We start from the raw sequence: 22,929 nt of genomic DNA, 5'->3' as shown, positions 1-22,929 counted from the left end.
TATTGTTCTAATGCAGCGTCTCCAGTAATGTCCAAGGTAGAGAGACGAGAAGATAACAAAATAAATAAACCTGTGTCAGGATTTCTATTGTATGGAGGTGGTGATCCTCATTATCCACACCACAAAAACAGCATACTTGCACGCACACCACGCATGCCAGAAGTTGTAGTTCGGAGAGTTCCCCTTTAGCACGAGTCCCCATGACTCACGACACATCCGTGTAAAGGGCTTAGCACAAGGTAGGAGGGGATAAGCAGCACTCCTGATGATCAAGCTGCCTTTGCTTTGAAGCAGATGTGAGCATGTGTGTTCACTCTCTCTTCCTCACTGGCTAGTGTGCGGGCGCACGCTGGTGTGTTCGTGCACCTCACGAGCGTTAAACCAAACGTCACGACTGTTAATGTATCCTGATCAGCCCACTGAAAATGAAGCTAATCTGTTGCGAGGGAAATGGGGCAGAAATTAGCTCATTCAATCCACCACTGGTTTCCTTTTAGCATCTGAGGTATCCCGCCATTTATCTCCATGCATTTCCTTGCTGCATCCCAACTCACAACTAGTGGTTGTGTAGAGCGATGCCTGCTGTGTTTTCAGGTGACAAAGACCGACATTTATTGCAAGCAATGATTGATTTCATACTTGTCAAAAAGCCCTGATACACATGAATTGAAATTCCAGCCTGAACATTAGTTCTTAGTCTCAAGTTGAATCAACAGGAATTTCAATTCATCTCGTTCATTTTTCAGCTATGAATGATTTCACGGAAATTGAATGAACTGCAAGCCATGTATCAGGGCTACCTGCATCAAAGTCTTAGGCAGCAGACTGTTTAGTATGTTAAGTATAAATGTGTTTGTTCTTCTTGTAGACCATTGTTCGAGGGAACCGGCCCCCCAAAGATGCTTCCATCAACGGCCTGCTGGAGGATTTCGACAACATCTCAGTAACGCGATCCAACTCCCTGCGTAAAGAGAGCCCACCGGGCCCCCACCAGGCTGGAGGCACCTCCAAACCCTCGGGCAGTGGTCACCCCAACGCCCCCGAGGAGAACGGATTCAACCATTACTACTCCCGCTACTCCTGTGACCTGGACACTTCCAGCAGGGACTTCTCTCTTGACCCCGGCAAGCCAAGCTTCTCTATAGATGGGGACTGGGCCGCTGGGAGGCACTATCGATTCACCAAGCAGAATGGTCACTCGTACCCCATACGCAGCCCTTTCTACCCGGACGCCATGCCCCAAAAATCAGACTATGGCAAGCTTCCCCCAGACTACCACACCTACTTGGAGAGTAAAGGGCGCTCAGCTGATGAAGTGGCCTCCACGGTGGGGAGTGGTGTGGGCTCCAGTGGGTACTATCGGGCGTCTGTGGGGGGCTCTTCTAGCCAGGACTACCGGGACACTTCAGTGGGCACGCCATCTCGTGCCTCACTACACAGCGAGCAGATCAATTACCCAGACAGTGAGTGGAGCTACGGCGGCCTAAGGGACGAATACGAGAAGCGGCCTAAGAGTTCCTATGTGGCGCAGACTAGCCCCACGCCTGCTATACGGCAGCGGTCTAGGTCAGGATCTGGGCTGCAGGAGCCAAATGTCCCCTATGCTGCCAGTGGGGCTTTCAAGAACCCTGCACAATCACATCCTTACAGCTCCTACACCTACCCCCGCCTTTCAGAGAGTCTCGCTAACTCACAGACCTTAACTAAGGTAACTACACCAACAACAAAGTATGCATTTGAGTAACGAAAAATACATTTCTCCATGAATAAATGTGACAGGGGCTTTGACAGTTTACTTTAAACAGCTGACTGTATGGTATAAGCTAAAACATGGTTACAGTGTCTGTCCTCCTGCACTTTCTTTCAAGTAGTCAGTCCTTTTCCTTGTTCTCTCTTCCTCTGTTTCTGGTTGTCTCTCATTTTTGCTCAATGATTGATGGTGGTAGCTGTTAATCTACTCTTCAGGCTCTGCCACATACAGAATTATCGCCCTTCAGTAGTCACTGTCTCTGCACAAAGATCAATTAATGCTCCTGCTGATCATCGACCAGAAAGCTCTGAACTACAGAGAGTTACAGGGACTCGACAAATAGAGGCACAAAGGAACATAGAGAACAAAGAAAGAACTCACATGGCAGGGGGAAAATGAAAAAGAGTATGAGAAAGTTAAAAAACAAAATCAAATAGAAATCAAATAGAAAAAGCCTCAACATAAAGTTAATTATAAAAAACGTTATAAAATTATTTATTTTGGTAAAACTTCATAATCGAATAAGGTTTTAGGTAGTCACCAGTTGCATATTGTCTTTTTATGGTGTAATTAGCCCAAAAGAATACCAATGATAATATCATTATATCTAACAATTGGAGTTATGTATACGATTAGCTTGGTGGTCAAAAGAATGATAGCATACAATTTAATATCTAGCAACTTAAGAAAGGTACATTCAGAACGATGAAATGTACATAGCTGTGTGTCGTCTGCATAGAAGTGATATGTTGTGTTTTCTTTAGTGATACAGAAAGTGTATTAACACTATTCTGTGTGAAGTTAATAAAGATAGACATGTTTTACTGTTCCATACATCGTGTAGGGGTTACTTCTAACAAAAATAAATTACCAACTGACATTTCTATCATGTCATGTTTCATAGCTTAGAAATTCCCATTGTGTATGATCACCTGCACTGTAAGTATATCTGCAGTGGGGGTGGGGGGGGGCGTGCTGCAGCCTGTGATGTGCTCCAGTGGAGCCGTGGGACAGACTCAGATACCCAGGAGACCCCACACACACGAGCAAATAAACCTTCCACACATTAGTGGTTGTGTTATGAAATCATATGTGTCCTGTATAATTTACTCGTGATGATCGTTCATACCAATATTATTTTCTGAACCTTTTTGAAAAGACGTTAGGTAAGTTAAAAAGTAGTAAGAGGACAACAGTAGAGGGGAACAGCAGGGGAAATGGTCACTCTATGAGGTTTTATTTATGTAAGTTCTTTATATATTCTTTAAAAAGCATTCAGTGTTCCATCAGGCCCATTTTAGAGGTATGTGTACCGCTATCACAACACCCCACCATTCCTCCTTCCCACATGGTGAGACCAGTAGCTGAGAGGAAAACTGAGTTTGCTGATGTAGATCCCAGGGTGCCTTGATGAAAAACCATTTAACCTGCATGCTTCAGTAAATAGCCCCTCGTAGAAAAAAACAGCCACGGAGAATGCAAGAGTAGCAGGATTTGAAGTGATGCAGGGGAAGGTCATTTTCCTTACATATGGTTTATTATTACCACTTTCGTAGTCGCCTTGCTCGAGGAAGCACATTTCCTTTGCTGCATGTACCGTGTGTGAAGGGAATGTAAAGATTTAACAGGCTGCAGTCTCATGCTGTGAATGTTGATGCAAAAAAAGGCAGCACTGCTAAAGGATAAGAACTCCTCCAGACTATATTAGGTGTATTGTTAATATCTGATTTGTTGTTCTATTAAGTGTTTTGTCAAATCAAATTAAATATAAGCCACAGTAGAGAGTGGGCGGGAAAAATCAATGCACCTTAATTTGCTTTGTGATTTTGCAGCAGTGGTATAAAAAAACAAAGAAAAACAAGGAGTCATCTGACAGCTTAAGAATCACTCTTCTTCCCGGCTCATGGACTTTGTAACAAACCCACCCCTCTCTCTCTCCTCTCTCATTCTCTGCCTTTTCTTCTCTTCCCCTCATTCAGCCCACTCACACCACTGAAGTAAATCCCTCTTTCTCCCTGCTGTTGTTGGGAGCCGGTGGGGATGTTACAGTAGACAGCATGGAGACTTGGCCACACACACACACACACACACACACACACACACACACACACACACACACAAACACACACACACACACACACACACACACACACACACACACACACACACACACACACACACACACACACACACACACACACACACACACACACACACACACACACACACACACACACACACACACTCCCCCCCCTTTATCTTCCTTCCTCTCTCTTTTCTCTCTCTCTGTGTTATGTGGCGGGCTCAGTGCCGCAGCTCTCGGTGACAAATTGATGTTGCGGCACTTTCCCTTTCTGCAGCCTTAGCATAAAACTGGCCGAACGATGTTCCACCGCGGAATTCAATTTCACAGTTGAGTTAGGTTGTTGATTACCCTGCCAAACTCAGATTAATGCGCGTTTAACCAACATGGATCAGGAGACCCCTGGCTGACAGCCAGCCAGCGGTGCCGGCCAACGATAGGGGGGCGCGGGCCTGGGCCGTCCCATCAGTACCCTCCCCCCCCCCCCCTACACCTGCCTCAGAGTGATTGACTAAAAGAGTTCACACCATGTAATTATACACCATCCCAGCACATCGTGACTTCTCCTCCTGCCCTGTCTCTGCACATGTGTGTGTCAGTGTGTATGTCTCTGTGTGTAATGGCAAAAGGAGAGAGTTACCGGCACAGAGATCTTTAAAGAAAAAGAGGGAGTTTTTTTATTATTCTCTCAGTCTCCTGAGAATTTATGAGAAACATTATTTTGAGGTGTCCCAGGAAATGTAATTTAATTTAATCTATACAAGGCGGCGGCAGCTTGATCCACTTCTGTCTGTTTATTCTTTATGGTCCACATTGGACTATTGATGCTCATCATACTGTCATCATTTATTGTCTTTGAAAGATAAATGTCAACAAAACAACAAAGTCATACATATTCTGCTAGTGTTATTGTGACAGACCATTTCTATAGCTGCTGAACATGCAAAATGTATTTTATCATTTCCTCTAAGCCAGTCAAACATCAATTTTGTATATATTACTTTTCTCCAGTTCTCCATTTAATTATACCTTAGACATGTCAAATAGGATTGAGTTGGAGCATGTTGCCACAATACATTTGCACACAGCCTTATATATTAACATAGTATCCCATAATACATATATAAAATGCTGACTTTCGAAAAAACCTCTGGTGTGGTCATCATAGTTTGAGATTCTGCTGAATGTTGTGTAAATGTGTGTGCGCACAATTATGTGTGTACGTCAGGCCTATTATGAGTCAGAGCAGCTGAGTCAACTGAGCTTTTAATAGTTAATCGCTGCATCCCTACTTTGTGTGTGTGTGTGTGTGTGTGTGTGTGTGTGTGTGTGTGTGTGTGTGTGTGTGTGTGTGTGTGTGTGTGTGTGTGTGTGTGTGTGTGTGTGTGTGTGTGTGTGTGTGTGTGTGTGTGTGTGTGTGTGTGTGTGTGTGTGTGTGTGTGTGTGTGTGTGTGTGTGTGTGTGTGTGTGTGTGTGTGTGTGTGTGTGTGTGTGTGTGTGTGTGTGTGTGTGTGTGTGTGTGTGTGTGTGTGTGTGTGTGTGTGTGTGTGTGTTTGTACACTTAGTCTTCAGCACTGCTTTAAAGAACACTCAGGTGCTTCTTTGATCATAAGCAAGCGTTGTGTCCCAGATCTGAATCTTCCCTGGGCTCCTGGTTGATGAATGGTGTAGTTGTGAAAAAATAGATGGGGGGTAGTGATAAAGTATGGTGCCTGTCCTGTGGACTAAATGTCCTCTGTTAGGTCTGTCAAGGTCTCCCGCACACATACCTAGAATTAGAGCTGGCATTTTTAGGCAGTCAGTTACGCATTTACATCACAGAGCGTGTGTAACTGTACAGTGTTGTTTTCTTTAAATATTGATCCACAGTCCAAATAACTTGTTCCTGCTTCTCCTCCAGGGTGAATACGAGCGTCCCGCACGTGACGGCAGTCCCCAGGTTACGGGTGGTGACACGTACCCCAGAGGGCCCCTAAAACAACCTCAGAGCCACATGAAGCCGCCTGGCTACCCTCCAGCACACCTGCCATATCCTCCTGTCTTTCATCATTACAAACCTTCACCCTACCATCACCCCCCCTCTCAGCCCAGCCCACCATACACCCCTCAGGTACAGGATGTTCACGATGCTCACTCATACAGACAATTAGACACATTTATAGAGATTTAGGCCAGATGTCATTTTAATTATTGCGATATATTATTTCATTTGAATGGGAGAAGTACATAATAATATAAAAAGTATAAAAAAAGGGTATTGACACTATCCAGTGAAAACCATGTGTCTTCAGATGTGGGCTCTTTGAAAGATGAACCTTAATATTTCAGAAGGTTTTGAAAATGACTCTGCTTCTTAAACCATATAAAGATTATATTCTGTTAAATGTTCATTGTAGGAAAAGCTGAACACAAACCACTGACACTGAGAATAGAGCTATAAATGAGTGTAGAATAACACATGTTATGTTGTTTTGGAATTCACTGGCTGCACCAATACAATTCAAGATTTGTTGTAGTGTTTGTACTAGTAATACAGTACGAACATTTCACAAATCTGGCTTTATACATTTTCTGTATAAAAATATGAATACTATTTCATAGCCACTCTCTGTTTCTCTTTGACTCTAGTTTCCTGTGTGTGTCTTAACACAGGGTGCGTACTCACAGCCTTCATCACCCTACATCCCCCCGGGGGCCTACCCGCCTCCTTCCTGGGGGTCCAGCTCCGACACACAGCCCTCCAGAGTCTCCCATGAGCAGTTCAGGGCTGCTCTTCAGCTGGTGGTCAACCCAGGTCAGAAACGGACAGTAAATAAGTGACACTGAAATGCCATTCAGAAACATTCCTTCTTTATTCCTGCTGTTGCTTTGCATTAATGTTGAGTATGCCTTTGCCCACAGGTGACCCTCGGGAATACCTGGACAGCTTTATCAAAATCGGAGAGGGCTCCACGGGTATTGTGTGCATAGCCAGCGAGAAACACAGCGGCAAGCAGGTGGCTGTGAAGAAGATGGACCTCAGGAAACAGCAGAGGAGAGAGCTGCTCTTTAATGAGGTGTGAAACACTGACCGAGATGGGGCGTAACTGCAGAACACTTATCTCGTGCATGCTCAAACCTAAAAATAGTACATTTAACATTAGCACTTACTACTGGGTGTTATTACTGAACCACATTGAATGTAGGTTTGCTTTTTAATGTGTATTCATTTTGCAGCTTGATGTTGGATGTTATTCTGCAACTGTAGGTCACAACTAAACTGTGTGACATCCACATACCTAGAACCGTGTGGAATCAAAGTGAACATTTCTGATTGCCGATAGCTCAAATAAGCTGAAACACATATAAAACTGCTTGATTATATTCATTAAACATGGCTAAATGTGTGCCTTATAGACAAACATACAAATATCACTACTCTACAGCAAAAAATTGATTTTAATATTTATTTCTTACAACATAAGATCCATAGTAATCTAGCCACCTGCACATTACAACATCTGTAATTGAAATAATTTGCTCAGAAAAAAAAGAAAGAGAAAACCTTGACTAGGAAATGATTCATAGCTGTCTCTGTTCATGCTATGTACACTATAGGACAATTAGCTCCAAAAAATCATTAGCTCACTTGCGCTCGCACCGAAAATATTTGACAGTCATTGAAATATTGCTTTTTTTGCGGTTAAATGCACACTCAGACCTGGGACTTCCTTTATAATGCATTATTGCCCCAATCCTTTGTGTGTGTGTGTGTGTGTGTGTGTGTGTGTGTGTGTGTGATGCGATACAGGGCTCTCAAGTTTTGAACAGAGTTCAGCGTGAGATTTTGGTACTCCAACTTCTGGCTCCCCTCAAAGTTCCCATGAAGCCCTCTGTATCGCGAATGTCAACGGGGGGGGGGTGCTAGTGGAGTGCACACGTCTCAAACAAGCCTAGTTTGTTTACAAAATTACGGCGCAACTTGGTGGGTGGTACCAAGGTTTTTGTCTGGGTGAGAAAATCGCTGCGTGAGAAATACAAGGTGTGGCGTGTGAGCGTGTGAATGGAGTGAAATGCGTGTGTCTCGCGCCAATTGCGTGAGACTTGAGAGCTCTGGTGATGCATGTTAGCATGTAAAGTGAAGCATTGGGTGTTCAGTTGGGGACTATTTTGCTTTTTGTAATCCTATTTATATTCTGAATGTAATCCTTTTATAGTTAAGCTCCCTGAACATGTTCACATTGGATTAATACGAGTACAATTAATAAATAATTGAATTTGCATGACTACATTTTATAAACATTTTGAAATAGTATGTGGTGTCACATATTGGATTTAGATACAAATAATATTAATTGTGTAACATGAATATAGTATATTTAAACATTTATTTATATAATTTACAGGCCAAGGATTGTGATAGCTCTGCGTATTGTGAAATTCTAATAACAACACTTCATGTAAATAGAAATTGAGCAAGAACATATTTTTTTAACTTATTTTCCTTCTCTTTCAATGTTTTATATTTCTGTTTCTGCATTTTAGGTTGTGATCATGAGGGACTACCATCACGAGAACGTGGTGGACATGTACAACAGCTACCTGGTGGGGGACGAGCTGTGGGTCGTCATGGAATTCCTTGAGGGAGGGGCACTCACTGACATTGTGACTCACACCAGGTAACCCTTTCTCTGATAACAATAACAGAAGTTAAAGAGTTTCAGACAAGGAGACAGTTCAACACAACTCCAACCAGAACCAATCAAAATATATTTTACAAAGGATAAGGATTTTTTTTACTAAAACATCCAAATGAACAGTATGATATCTGGGGGTTTCATGGTGCATTGTCACATATTGTATGGCATTAAAAGTTCTTAAATATAACTGGACAAGCCCCCCCTGATTTAATTAATAATTTTTTTGCAAATTAAATAAACGGGATACATCATGTTAATAAAGGACCTTCAGAGGTGCTCATCGTGTTAGCTTCCATTAGCTTGGCACAAAGCTAGGCTAACTTGCTGCTCGCTTTTTAACCAAGAGCAGTATCGATCTTCTCATCTAACTCGGCAAGAAACTATTCCTTTAAATACCTAAGAGCTATGCTTTGGGCAGACGGTTTTCAGTGGAAAAGAGTGATAAAAGCTTTAGAATGAAACAAACTGCTATGATATATTTATGTTGCCAAGAAACAAGGCCACAGCTTTATGTGTTTTGTGTGTGTATCTGCTGTGTTGAATGACGTGGCCTTGAGTGTGTATTTAAATGCTGACATGGACAGAACAATCTTATACGGCATGTCACTTATCACTCTATTTTTAGTCACACTGTATACAGTAGATAGATATTTAATTGTTGATACTTTCTAATAATAACTTGTTTTTATGAAGTGTTTTTCATTGTTAGTTGTATATCTGCCAAGAGACAGTAATGAGATGCAGAGATGCTAATGAGCTAATAGCTGAATCTGGCATAAATCATCCCCTCTCTTTTTGAGATGAATGTTTTTTATGTATTGGTCCTTGTTAAACAAAGACAAACACATAACAACATTTGAAATGTATGAACAATGTAATGTTCTGGTGTTGTTGGCAATATCAGATTGGTTTTAAAGCAAGCTAGCAAGCAAAAACAGTTTTGTTAAAAATCTTGTTCCTACATTTTTTTCTAAACATAAGAAACTTCATAAAGATAAATTGTACACAGGGAACAAGCAGCTGGGCTGTAATCCAGTCGTGCGTCTGATAGTTTTAGCATTATTGTTCTCCAACTTTTCCGTAATTGCCTCTCTGTGTTTGAGTCGTGTTTCTGAGCCGCCGCCGCCGCCTCATTGTTTTAAGCTTACTTTGTGCTTGGTGTTTAATTACAGTCATTTGCGTGGGGTGTCAGCATTAGCGCTTTGCAGTGTCGGATGCTAATAACACGCTTTGGTGAGGCTGAGCACCGCTGCTACCGTGAAGTATTTTGTACAGTCTCCCACACAGATGTTAGCCTGCGTTTGTGTTCAGTATGTGTGTAACAGAGAGTTTTAGTATACACATGAGTGCTCTTAGAAGTGCTAATGCTAATCTCAGTAAAGAGGATATTATTGGGCACACTTGTTCTATCCTTAACTCTGCCCTTTTTTATTTCAATTAACTAATTAATTAAAGGGGCCTATTATGCTAATTTTCAGGTTCTTATTTGTATTTTATGCCTCTACTGGGAAATGTCTCCATGCTTTAATGTTCAAAAAGCGCTTTTTTTTCCTCATACTGCCTGTGCTGCTGAGCCTCTTTTCACACTCTGTCTGAAACCAGAGCCCAGTCTGCACGCACAATGTGTTGGAGCACTAGCCAATAGAAGGGCGAGTGCGAGGGGGGGGAGTGTATGGGAAATAAACTTACTCTGGCGTGAATGGGATGTTAGCCTTTGCAGATAATTTACATGCCCAAAAAACGATATAACACACTACAGGAATGGAAAACCCGAAACAGCATAATAGGGTCCCTTTAAATACTCCAATTGATATTCTTGCAGGTATTACCAATCAGAACAAATAAAAAAAAAAGGAGGAAAAAACTCTAGTTGCTACATGTCCTATCTAAAAACCTACATATATGTATCTGAAATCTATAATTGAAACAAACCACTCGATTTAATTATCATGCATTATACTGTATATCCAAGATCGTAATAGAAGGAAGATTATTATACAGTGTTTTTTTCCTCTGTAATTTCAGCCATAGTTGTCCAGGTGAAAGCTTTGTGCTATTTCTGTTAAGCCTTTTTTTGTGGAAATAACTGCTGCCTGCCTCGCATCGTGCAAGCCTCATCAGCTCTCTGGGTTATTGGCAGCGGACACACACCAAGACACATGAACACACACACACCGAGATACATGAGCACACACACACCGAGATACATGAACACACACACACACCGAGATACATGAACACACACACACACCGAGATACATGAACAGACACACACCGAGATACATGAACACACACACCGAGATACATGAACACACACACACCAAGATACATGAACACACACACACCGAGATACATGAACACACACACACCAAGATACATGAACACACACACACCGAGATACATGAACACACACACCGAGATACATGAACACACACACCAAGATACATGAACACACACACCGAGATACATGAACACACACACATGCAGGCACGTCAGCAGTGGCAGAATGGACGTCTGTCTTACTGAACAATTTCAATCACGTTCATATTTCAATTATTCTTTTAGAGTTTGTTAATGAGCTGCACATCACTGGGATTTCATCCAATATAAGTGCAAAAGCAAACGTGTGTATGGCACGATGCCTGTGCGTTTGTGTGTGCATAGGTGCGTGTGTAATTCTCCTCCCCTCAACAACCTTCTCAGGCTCATTAAAACTGTTTCTCACTTTATGTTTGAAACAATTTTCTGTTTCAGCGATCCTGTTTGCGTGTGTGTGTGTGTGTGTGTGTGTGTGTGTGTGTGTGTGTGTGTGTGTGTGTGTGTGTGTGTGTGTGTGTGTGTGTGTGTGTGTGTGTGTGTGTGTGTGTGTGTGTGTGTGTGTGTGTGTGTGTGTGTGTGTGTGTGTGTGTGTGTGTGTGTGTGTGTGTGTGTGTGTGTGTGTGTGTGTCTGTGTGTGTGTGTGTGTGTGTGTGTGTGTGTGTGTGTGGTCTACATACGTATGAAAATGCACTACGAATATGTTGCGTGCCTCTATTTCTGTACATGTATGTGATGGCAGCTCGGTGCAAACACACTCATAAACACGCGGCATGGCCTGGCCAGCTGGGTCTGGATGTTAATGTGCAGTTGAGCTGTGAGTGTGTGTGTGTGAGCTCAGTCAGACGCACTGCATCGCCCTGGCTCTCCATATGGGACCCTCTTGCTGCGCTGCACACCCCGGCCGCTGCAGGCTACAGGTTTTTTTTTTTTCCAAACTGGATTTCTGCTCCATCTTAGTTGTGTTCCACTGTAATCTCTTTCAAATGAGAGCAAAGTCTGAAACAGTAGTCATTGCTACCACTCAAAGTGTAGTATGTTATTACTTGAAATATTACATTTGAGGTATTGGCTATATGTTGTGTGTTTTAGTTTCTTTCTACACATTTAGAAATAATTACTTAATTGAAGCGATTTAAGACATTCACTTTTGTCTTATCTCAACATCTTATTTTTCACCTTCCCACAATGCACAACAAAGAAAGAGGTCAAATACAGAAAACACCTGGATTAAAGAGATAAACTAATAAATAAAAGAAATTGATATAAGAGAATTGATTCTTTCTGAAGCTATGAAAATAAATATAATTCAAACATTAATAGTACATTTACCATGAACATATAAATAAATAAGAATATCTTCAACTCAATTAGAAATCCCTGCTTTTTATGACGTTCCACTGTCCCTAAATGTCTTAGCGTTCAATTTGTAGGTTTTGAAACCCATGAAATAAATTGAAAGTAATAAAAGAAATCAAGCTTAATTTGCTGACAGGTATGTGTGTGTGTGTGTGTGTGTGTGTGTGTGTGTCTTCTTACAGGATGAACGAGGAGCAGATTGCTACGGTGTGTCTGTCTGTGCTGAGGGCTCTGTCCTACCTGCACACACAGGGCGTCATCCACCGAGACATCAAGAGCGACTCCATTCTCCTGACCAGCGATGGCAGAGTAAGTGCACGTGATGTGTTTATTCATTTGTGTTTTAATATATTATTCATTAACATGACTCCCTTTGGGGGCCTAATAAACCCTGCAGATGCCCCTTTTAAACTGGGATCTTACCCAGGTATTGAAAACTGTTACCCTCTTTCCTCTCACCGGTGATTTCAACACGTGGCCCTGTAATTAAATCCTGCCTAATGCGTCCTAACGAGCTGATAAGACATGATTAATTGAAGGCTAATTAAGCACTTATACAGGAGATTAGTGTCTTATATGAAGGCTCTTCATCACAATGGGTCAGTGCTCTTCCTGACATCAAACACAGAGGTTCTGAGCTCATGTAATCTACACAACTACAAGATGAAGAGGGGAACCTGAAGGCAGCACTATTTGTGTGTTTTTTGCAGATCAAACTATCAGACTTCGGCTTTTGTGCCCAAGTTTCCAAAGAGGTGCCCAAGAGGAAGTCCCTAGTGGGCACGCCCTACTGGATGGCCCCCGAGGTCATCTCTAGACTGCCTTACGGGACTGAGGTGAGGATTACACACACAAAGATTGACATTGAGATGTATGATGCTGTATGTGCTAGCTCCAGTACAGAGAATGAAGGATGTTGTGTGTGTATCCAGGTGGATATCTGGTCTTTAGGCATCATGGTTATCGAGATGGTGGACGGAGAGCCCCCCTACTTTAACGAACCCCCTCTGCAGGCCATGAGGAGGATACGAGACAACCTGCCCCCCCGGCTAAAAGAGTCCCACAAGGTAAGAAAGACTTCACAGCAAGTTTGTTGGACAGTAAGCACAGGGAAAGGACATTCTAAAGGAAAACATGCAAGACATAATTAATGGATCCTTCCAGAAATAAGTATATGATTCCTCTAAATGACCAACATTCAGAATCAGAATACCTTTATTCGTCCCACAGAAGGGAAGTTTACATTTGTTACAGCAGAAAAGACAGCTTAATTTGAACTAAGAAACATTCATAAAACAAATATTAAAGATAAAGAAAAGAAAAACATTACACAATTTACAAAATACACATCCTGTAACAGTTCTGAAGATCTAGCAGCCAGATATATTTTGCACAGTTATTAACGGCATATATATATTGCACATATTGCCCATAGTATTTATCAACAAGGGGTGTTATAGTCTGTGTTGTTGTGTGTGGGGGGGTCTACTAGGGGCCGTGGTGGTTATAAATATTCTTGTTGATCACCATGTTGGACAGAGACACAAACTAAAAAATAAAAACCTTCACCATATTTGATAATACATTTATCTTGGATCTTCCTTCCTGGCTGCATTTCTGGTCATTTCGGATGCGGGATACACTACACTGAAATATTTTGTGATTTGTGTCCTGACATTTTGTAGAAGGTCATGCTACAAAGGACCTACTTTCTTATTGGAGACTTACTAGTTTTCTTCTGTGTTTAGGTTTTTCTCTTATCTAGAAGGCCTGGTACCGTTTCACTCTGTGTGTGAACCAGAAATAACAGCCAGTGTCAGTAAATCTTTGCCCCTCTGATTAGTATGCTGGCTGGCAGGGTGTCTTTAAACCAGACAAAGAGTTTACAGCCATGCTTTCAGCTCTCTGAGGCTGCCATTCAAACAAGCGGTGCTTTGACTTAAGGCTATGTCAGCATGCTTACAATGACAATTATAACACCCTGATAACAGTTTAGCAAACATTGCAATATAGAAAGGTGCAATTTACAAATTGCAGGAAGTGTAATAGGCAGAACATTATGGAATCTGGTGCTGACGAGAAGTCATGATCGTTCCAATATTGTAAATAATATAGTAATTGTAATACCCCCCAAAATAATAGCAATTACATATTTTTCTAAACCATTCAGCCTTGCAACATATTGCAAAAGTATCTTTTTTATCATGTAATCCAGGGATTTCAAACTCACTTTCATCACGGGCCACATCAGCGTTATGGTTGCACTCAAAACGCCGGTTGTAACTTTAAGACTATATAAATATATAAATATTTAATATGTAAAAAATAATATATTATATTACATTATTGCCTCTGCTTTGGATTATTATTATTGGATAGGGTAATAACTTCATAATTAACTACGTCTGAAAGCAGAAGTCCAGGGCGAAGAATTGCAAATAACTGCAAGTCTCAAAATGAGATGCATTGTGGGACATGTAGTTTATGGGCAACATGCTTCTGTAAAGCGTGCCACACAAAATGAAGTTACGGGCAGGATTTGTCCCGCGTGCCTTGAGTTTGACACCCCTGATGTAAACCATGATTCAAATCGCCAGTTCTTAATCTAATTAGTTTCTTGTGTAATAAACCTCCCTTTACAATCAAAGCCAAATTCAGGACTAGATTACACCCTCTATTGTGTCCTTAGGTGTCCTCAGTGCTGCGCTCATTCCTGGACCTGATGCTGGTGCGGGAGCCTTCGCAGAGAGCCACGGCCCAGGAGCTCCTCCAGCACCCCTTCCTCAAGATGTCCGGACCCCCTTCCTGCATCGTGCCCCTCATGAGACACTATCGCCACCGCTGAACTGCTGCTGGCCCCAAAACCTGCCCTGTTCTACACTAAAAGACACACACATACACACACTAGCAGGGTGGCACTCAACCAGCCATCCACCCCCAGCGCTCGGTGGCGCGCCACTAACACTCACACCTGTTACCGTGAAGTAGATTAGCTAGAGGAATATTTGAGAAATTACATTTAAAAACAGACAATGGAGAAAATAAGTCTTGTTGAAACTGAACTGGAGTAGAAGAGTAACTCGCTGGACGTCCAGTAGAAGCGTGTGGGCTCGCTCGCCCTGCTGCAGTCTTCTCTCTTCCTTCACTTTGAAGTCTGCAGCTCCATGTAGAGTTGTAGAAGCCATCAGCAAGAGCTTCAGAGGGCTGTGCTGATCTGCTGACGTAGTGGAGGTCTCCGCTCCAGACCAGAGCAGTGGAGGGCAGAACAATCATCTGTGCCAGAGAGGGCTCTGACTGGTAATGACTGTTGTACAGCTGCTGCTCAAACAGAGACCACCTCTCTCGTATCGCTCCTCATACACTAACAGTGAAAATGTATTTTAGAGAAACTTGTAAGTTTTTCTGTACAGTTTTGATAATTTGCAGTATTTTATCGTGTCGTAACCATTGTGATATGAGCAGTATTAAATAGAGTTTCTGCAGAGATCTTTCCTACTGTTTATAATCCAGTTTTTGCTTAAAGATATAAGAGAAACCCAAATAAACCCACCTTAACTGTTACTAAAAGTACTAAATATATTTATTATCTTACATTTGTAGACAGAACTTCCATTAAATGTTGGAAAAAAGGGTAATGACAGAATTTTGTATGACGTTTTGAAGTATTTATTTATTTATTATTGGAATTGAAGGTTTATTTTTTTGGTAGTGTGGCCTTTTTGTTTGTTTTGTTATGTTTCCTTGTTGGGTTTACATTTCTAAAAGCGCATCGCAGACAGTGCTGTCAGTTGTTATATCATCCAAGCAATACCCCAAATTTATTTATGAACCATGATGCCCTGTATTTATGATACTGTAATTACACCATGCATTTAAATGTAGCACAGATGGAGTGGATTTGTCAAAAAAGATTTTCCAGATTTACTCCACGCAGACGTGTTTTCTTTTATATTAGGAGTCTCATCCTGTTTCTGTAAATGCCAAGAGGCGCCCATCAAAGACGCCCGCCTCCCGCGCAGATTTTCGGATGCTGATAAAAGGTCTCGTTTTCTACTCACATCCTCACTGTCATCATCTCACTCCTTATCCCACCTCAGTCAGACACACTACTCGCTATCACTGGAACTGTGCTGCCATTCTCATCTCTGGTCAGGCCGGGAGAACAGTGTAATCCTCCTCCCCGCATCGTTTTTACCCATCATTCACTGTGATATGTAAATATGACTGTGTATACGTGTGTGTGTGTGTGTGTGTGTGTGTGTGTGTGTGTGTGTGTGTGTGTGTGTGTGTGTGTGTGTGTGTGTGTGTGTGTGTGTGTGTGTGTGTGTGTGTGTGTGTGTGTGTGTGTGTGTGTGTGTGTGTGTGTGTGTGTGTGTGTGTGTGTGTGTGTGTGTGTGTGTGTGTGTGTGTGTGTGTGTGTGTGTGTGTGTGTGTGTGTGTGTGTGTGTCAAAGAGCAAAAGAGGTAGAGCGTGTTTATCTCTGTACAACATCTGAAAGTGTGTGTGTGTGTGTGTGTGTGTGTGTGTGTGTGTGCTGGCTAATCCTTGACAAAGTGTCAGGACTTGAATGAGTAACACTTATCTGTGGTGTTGGCTTGTACAGTGATATTGCATGTTTGTTATCAGTGAAGCTGGTTTCAATTAAAAAAACGCCCATAAAAACATTGAGATGTGTTGCATGGATTTTTCCTTCATTACCTTCTACAGTCTCCTCTTCTTCTCTGTCTCATACCAAGCAGAGATTTTTTTTTACACTTTCAGATTATTCAAGGGAGTTCCTCTCAGTCATCAACAGTTTATTTTCTCTTTGTTGTTTGGGTCTTCCATATTCTCTTAATTCAACAGTTCTCATTTCCAACTATTTCACCCTAACTTCACCTCCGAACAGAAAGCAGGAAGACACATCCACAGATCGCCGTTGCCATAATATGAGGTTATTTCTCTTTCTTTCCTCTAAGCCATTCCCCCTGAAACACTGTAATGGGATATTGATTTAACTTGGACAGAGAATGGAGCTTCTTTCTCAGAGAAAGATACCTCTGCTGACAGTCCCTGTAAATAAAGCACAAGTACCTGAGGCCAGTGGGACTGCAGGGCATCAAACTCATGACTGTAGAGCCACTGAGTTACTATTAAGGTCAATAGTATACATCCACATATCAAAAGACCACACTCAACTGCTCAACACAGAACCAGCATCACTTTATTGATATAGGAGACTCGAGATTATCAATTGTTACCTAAAAAGGATTGTTGGCGATCTTGTACAAGCTTAAAATGGCCAGCATTGTGTTGTTTTTAAATTATTTTCACAGCAGACATTTTGACATCTTACTAAAGTGAAAGCACACTTTATCAATGAATAGCTTAATTCAAGGCCAAAGCTACCATTTATAACAGTAAGGTCATTTATTTTAACAACCTGAGGTGTTTGTGATAGTCAGTATAATGTAACTTTTATAGGCAATACTAACACTAATAGCCTACATCTGAATACAATTAAGAGATTTAGTATATTGTTGAAAGTTATATTGTTGGCAAATCTTTTGGATTTTGACATTATACTGTATAGGCTAGGCAATGTCAAATAAATAAAACTGAACAAATAAATGAAAAGTATAACATTTGTATACTGTAGATAAAGGCAGAAGTTACCGTAACACTTGAATGCAGCAGAGCCGTCTTTAATGATGTGTGTTCCCTTTCATGTCAAGTCTGACATATTTTAAACACTTTTCACGACGAGTGGCCCGACCAAGCAAGGAGGCAGAGGCAGAACGTCCAAAATACAACCCAGTTTGGGCATTTATTACATCATGTACACATGACACACAGCATCAATCCTGCTGTTGCTGTGAGCACATTCACCAGACACAAGGATCTCACACACACTCCCTCAAACAGAAAATCCCCAGAGCCTAAATGCACAACCCAATCAACAGGACACAGGTGAGGGGGGAGGAGACAACACAGGGCACCAGGTGCACACAATCAACGGCAACAGGAAAGGGGAACACATTTAAAAATAAAATACAATAAACACTACATCAATAGTATACAAATGTGCACATATGCAAGGCCCGAAGCCATCAGTCCACAGTGACAAAGTTACCTTCGTCACATTTCCTTCCCCCTCTCCACAGGAAGCACAGTGTCCTAACAGTCTTGGCTTCAGAACCACCAGTCAGCCACCCGGTTTGACTTCCATGACCGGTACTTAACCGAAAAGTTGTACGGCTGCAAGGCAAGGGACCACTGCGTGATGCACATGGTTGCATCTCTCTCTGGCCTTGGCCATTTTGCTTTACTCCATGGGTCTCCACTCCGCCCGGTGTTTCCTGGACTCCTCTATGTGCTGCGGAGCGGCTCTGACCTTCTCCAGCTTCAGGTGCCTCTGCACCGGATCCTCATCGTACACCTTCCTGACACGCTCATCAACCGGGAGCTTCTCTGTCTCAGCTGTATTAGCTGCTTGAGCGTCTGCATTTGTTATCTTGGTGATGTCCATCCCCACGGCAACAACCTGCGGCCCCTTGTGCAGCGTGGTTTCCTCAGAGGGTGCCGTGATGTCGAAAGGAAGCTTCTCTTTCTTCCTCTTCTGGATCCGATCCCTTTTTGCTTCTTTGGGTTCATACTTGTGTTGCAGCTCCCCTACTCTGATCTGCAGTTTGATCTTGTCACTCTGAGTCTGTTTGAGCAGCCGTTCAGTTGAGTAGAGCTTCCTCTCCAGCTCCAAAACTCTCTGACGCTCTGACAGAGATTTCCTCCTGAGGTCCTGTATCCCTCCGTTCCTCTCTGAGAGCATGGACTGCAACCTCTCCAGCTGAGCGGGGTCCGCCCGGAGCCGCTGCATCAGATAGGCTATCTGCTTCTTCATGCTGAGGAGCTCCCTCTCGCGCTCCTCCTTCTCCTCCGCGCTGCGCTGCAGTTGACGCTGTAGGCGACGCTGTAGGCTGCTGTTCACCTTCTCCAGCTTCTCAGCGGCCGCTCGCTGCAGTTCCCTCTTCATCTGGCGGTTATTCTCCTCCAGGATTTTTACCAGTTCCTCCTTTCTGGCCTTCTGGGCCGTGAGCTCTGCCTGTCGCGGTCTCTCCCGCTCCTCCAGCAGCTGACGCTCCATGATGCACTTTTTTCCCTCTTTGGGCCTGGTCCCCATACCGGACGTTGATGCGGCCGATCTCTTCAGCCAACCTGCCGTCTTGCCTCCGGAGTCTCCGCTCCTCTCCCATTCTTGATTCCCGTTCCTGTACCCGTGCAAACTGCTGCTCACCGGCTGCCTGAAGCTGCAGGAGTGACCTCATCATCTCCCTCAGTTCCTCCATCACTCTCACCGCCTCACTTGGTCAATCCCACTTCTGACACCAATTGTGAAGCTGACAATTGAGCGGCCCGACCAAGCAAGGAGGCAGAGGCAGAACGTCCAAAATACAACCCAGTGTGGGCATTTATTACATCATGTACACATGACACACCGCCTCAATCCTGCTGTTGCTGTGAGCACAGTCACCAGACACAAGGATCTCACACACACTCTCTCAAACAGAAAAACCGCAGAGCCTAAATGCACAACCCAATCAACCCAACAGGACACAGGTGAGGGGGGAGGAGACAACACAGGGCACCAGGTGCACACAATCAACGGCAACAGGAAAGGGGAACACATTTAAAAATAAAATACAATAAACACTACATCAATAGTATACAAATGTGCACATATGCAAGGCCCGAAGCCATCAGTCCACAGTGACAAAGTTACCTTCGTCACAAGGTCTAAATATGGATTGTTTTTTTTCAACACTTTGACATTGTTTGTCTATTTTAGCCCATTAAGCTAGTTAGCGTATGGAAAACATCAACTTGCCGACTATTCACTGGGTCAAGGACTAATGCTGGAGAAACGTGTTCATGTTGCTGAATTTTTAGAAGAAAGGATAAAGAAAAATTGAACAATTTTGTCCAGGCGGGAAGATATAAATGAAGCTCAACAACAGGTAAGTCTTCAAAATGAGATAGTGGCCGTTTCTCAATCGCGAGGAAACTGGCTTCCAAGCCAATATTTCAAGGATACTACGTCATCGAGTGCCGCCGAAGGACTGTTCCAATCTCCAGCATATTTGGAATTCCACCGAGGCCACGTCCTTGGTTTGGGGGTAATTTCGAGGCTGCACATGGGTAGACTTCGCGTCCTTCAAATCCCCACAATGCTTTGCGCACGGACCAATTTCAAAAACCCTTGCGGAGAATGGCTGAACCGACGCAGCACAGCACACATTTAAATGTAAGTATGTAGTGGCGTAGAACATGTGTTGGTAAATATGTTATTTTGTTGCATTTGTTATCACCAAAAATGTGTTCCGTGAAAGTAAAGCAAGTTCATAATTAGATAGACATCGTGAGGTATTTATTTTCGGTACAGTTTATGTTGAAAGCCTGTTCCATTCTTCTTTGTTTTCCGAAGCCGTGGCTTGGAAGTATACTTGCTTCGTTTCTGAAAGAATTGACTTGGAAGTATGCGACTACCAAGCCAGTATCCTCGCGATTGAGAAACGGCCAGTAGGTTCATCTCAATGTCCCTCCTCGACTCCTCTCTCCCCCTCCTCCTGGACTTGACCCGGAAATCGATCAAGACACGCCATGTTGAAGGACGTCCCAATCGCTGAAATGCACACGGAGGAGTCGAGGAGGGGTGAGGGAGGAGGCTTCCAGAGGAGACGAAAGGGAGGATACACGAGAGCAGACTACACTGAAGTGTTTTCACGACTCGCGCATCAGAGCTCCGCCCCCAGCTGCACAGCCTCTGCTCACTGCAGCTGATCTTGCCGAGGATCAGAGTCATTAAATGTTTAAAGTGCTTCATTAAGAGTCAAATATATTACATCTCCTGTTAAGCCCCAATGACCCCGCCGGCGGGGCTTTTTTTCTTTTTTTTTCACGACATGGAACTTCCCCTGGATTCTATTGGCTCTACGGTTAAAAGGAGATGTAAATCGACCAAGGGGGGCAAGAGATGCACCCAAACGACCCCAGAAGTGGTTTTTTTTGCTAAATCTCTCTAAAAAGGTCAAATTTCACTTGTTTTGCATCAATCTTGATACAGGGTACTTATTATATGTTATAGTTTGGATTCCTAAAGCTATAGTCTCTGATCCCATCATTCAAGGTTGGTTTTCACAATAAGTAATGTTGTTTTTTTGGACGGACACTATCATTTACATTTTTTTACTATGTTCAATCTGAATTTACTTTAAAATAAAAAAAATCTATATTGACTCTGACTCTTCTTCATCCAACTCACAGGTTTATCATTGCTTTGAGAAAAAAGAATATTCATTTTCCCCTTTTAGAAGTGAAGTTCTGGTCATGTGTTCGGGGAGTGTCATTTTCGAGCCTGAGACCTGGAAAACAGGCTCAGGGCTTAACAGGTACGAATGAGGAAATCATACTCTATAAAAACATTAAAGTGTGTGAAATATACTTACAAATTCAATAATAATGTTTTGATTATAAAAGAATAACTTACAGTTCTTACTTGTGGTTTGTGATGCATGTGTGGTAGACCCACAAAACGTCAGACATTTAGGATATATATAAATACCGGTAGAATAACTAATACATATTTTAGTGATTTGTGTCTCTTCTGTAGGACAAATTAAATAACAACATCCAATTATTATTATTGTTATGATTATAATTATAACTTAAATGAAATGTTATACCTGGAAAAACAATTACAGGACCAAAAATAATACATAGAAAACTATAATAAAAGAGATGAATGGAAGAGATGGACGAAATCATTTCAATGTGAAACTAAATCCCAGGTTTGAAGGGATTTATGTGGAGTGGAGTCCAGTGACAGGGGATAAAGCTGCGCGCAGGCCAGAAGTAAAGGGCGTTGTTTATGGTGACGCTGGAATGAACGAGGACATCCCAATTAATACCTGAGGACTCCTCTGTCCTCGCGTCTCTTCCTCGTGTCTCTCGCTCGCGTCTTACGGAGGCGGAGCTAAGACGCAAGGAAGGGACGCGAGTGAGGGAAAGGAGGAGGTGAAATATTCAATGGAGATGAGCCTACTGTATTTCCTGTTTGTACTTTTGGCTAACGTACTTAGTACTTGGCATACCCTAATGTAGCTTCCCTCTGTGCTGCCTTTGCCCATCAGAACCAGCCCGCTGACAACATGACTGTGTTTCTGACTGTTTTAGGCCCATTTATAATGCATGTGTTGGGCTTATGAACTGTTTCATTACACATTTTGGTCCCTGTTGCCTTAACCATGGCCACCATTGTTCGTAATTGCCATATCCACCTCAGCCGTGAATATTTAATTATTTTCAGATCAGCTGCATTTGTAATTTCTCTGGTCTTCTTGATGTATTAACATTTAATTATTTGGTAGTTTTATGATACGGTCAAAACGATAGTTGATGTGCTTTTCTGTACACCTGTAGATACAGTATCATGAGAAGTTCTCCTTTGTTTGGTGGTAATGGGGCCTTCCATCAGAAATCAATCACTTTGAACTCACCCACCTATGATTTGATTTGATGATGTTGTTCCCCCTACATGTTTATCTATACAAAAGAGTCTTATAAAATAGTTTGAATTCTCAAGAAATAAGGAAATAAGAGAAAAACATAGTTTGATTAACCAGAAGTACCAACCATCCAGGAGCAGCCCTCAAAGTTAACCCTTATCCGATGATCACCCTCCTTTAACATTTCACTATGAACCAAGAGTA

General features: G+C 42.4%; 1 protein-coding gene across 5 annotated transcripts in view; it reads left to right on the top strand.

Moving 5' to 3' along the window:
* pak5 (p21 protein (Cdc42/Rac)-activated kinase 5) overlaps positions 1-16,853 on the top strand; it is a 47,514-nt gene extending 30,661 nt beyond the window's left edge. For 3 of the 5 annotated variants that reach the window (XM_079645016.1, XM_079645018.1, XM_079645020.1), the window contains 9 exons: positions 869-1,708; positions 5,734-5,943; positions 6,462-6,627; positions 6,735-6,889; positions 8,358-8,491; positions 12,370-12,496; positions 12,898-13,023; positions 13,120-13,254; positions 14,877-16,853. In XM_079645016.1, the coding sequence (XP_079501142.1) occupies positions 869-1,708; positions 5,734-5,943; positions 6,462-6,627; positions 6,735-6,889; positions 8,358-8,491; positions 12,370-12,496; positions 12,898-13,023; positions 13,120-13,254; positions 14,877-15,032 (2,049 nt within the window). In that variant the 3' untranslated portion in view covers positions 15,033-16,853. The remainder of the gene's footprint in view (positions 1-868; positions 1,709-5,733; positions 5,944-6,461; positions 6,628-6,734; positions 6,890-8,357; positions 8,492-12,369; positions 12,497-12,897; positions 13,024-13,119; positions 13,255-14,876) is intronic. The other 2 variants (XM_079645017.1, XM_079645019.1) reach the window with 1 other exon arrangement.
* Positions 16,854-22,929: the final 6,076 nt, after the last annotated feature.

Source organism: Notothenia rossii, assembly GCF_949606895.1.
Source record: "Notothenia rossii genome assembly, chromosome: 8".
Taxonomy (NCBI): Eukaryota; Metazoa; Chordata; class Actinopteri; order Perciformes; family Nototheniidae; genus Notothenia; species Notothenia rossii.
The sequence above is the reverse complement of the archived record's forward strand: the minus strand, read 5'-3'. Positions and strand labels throughout refer to the sequence as shown.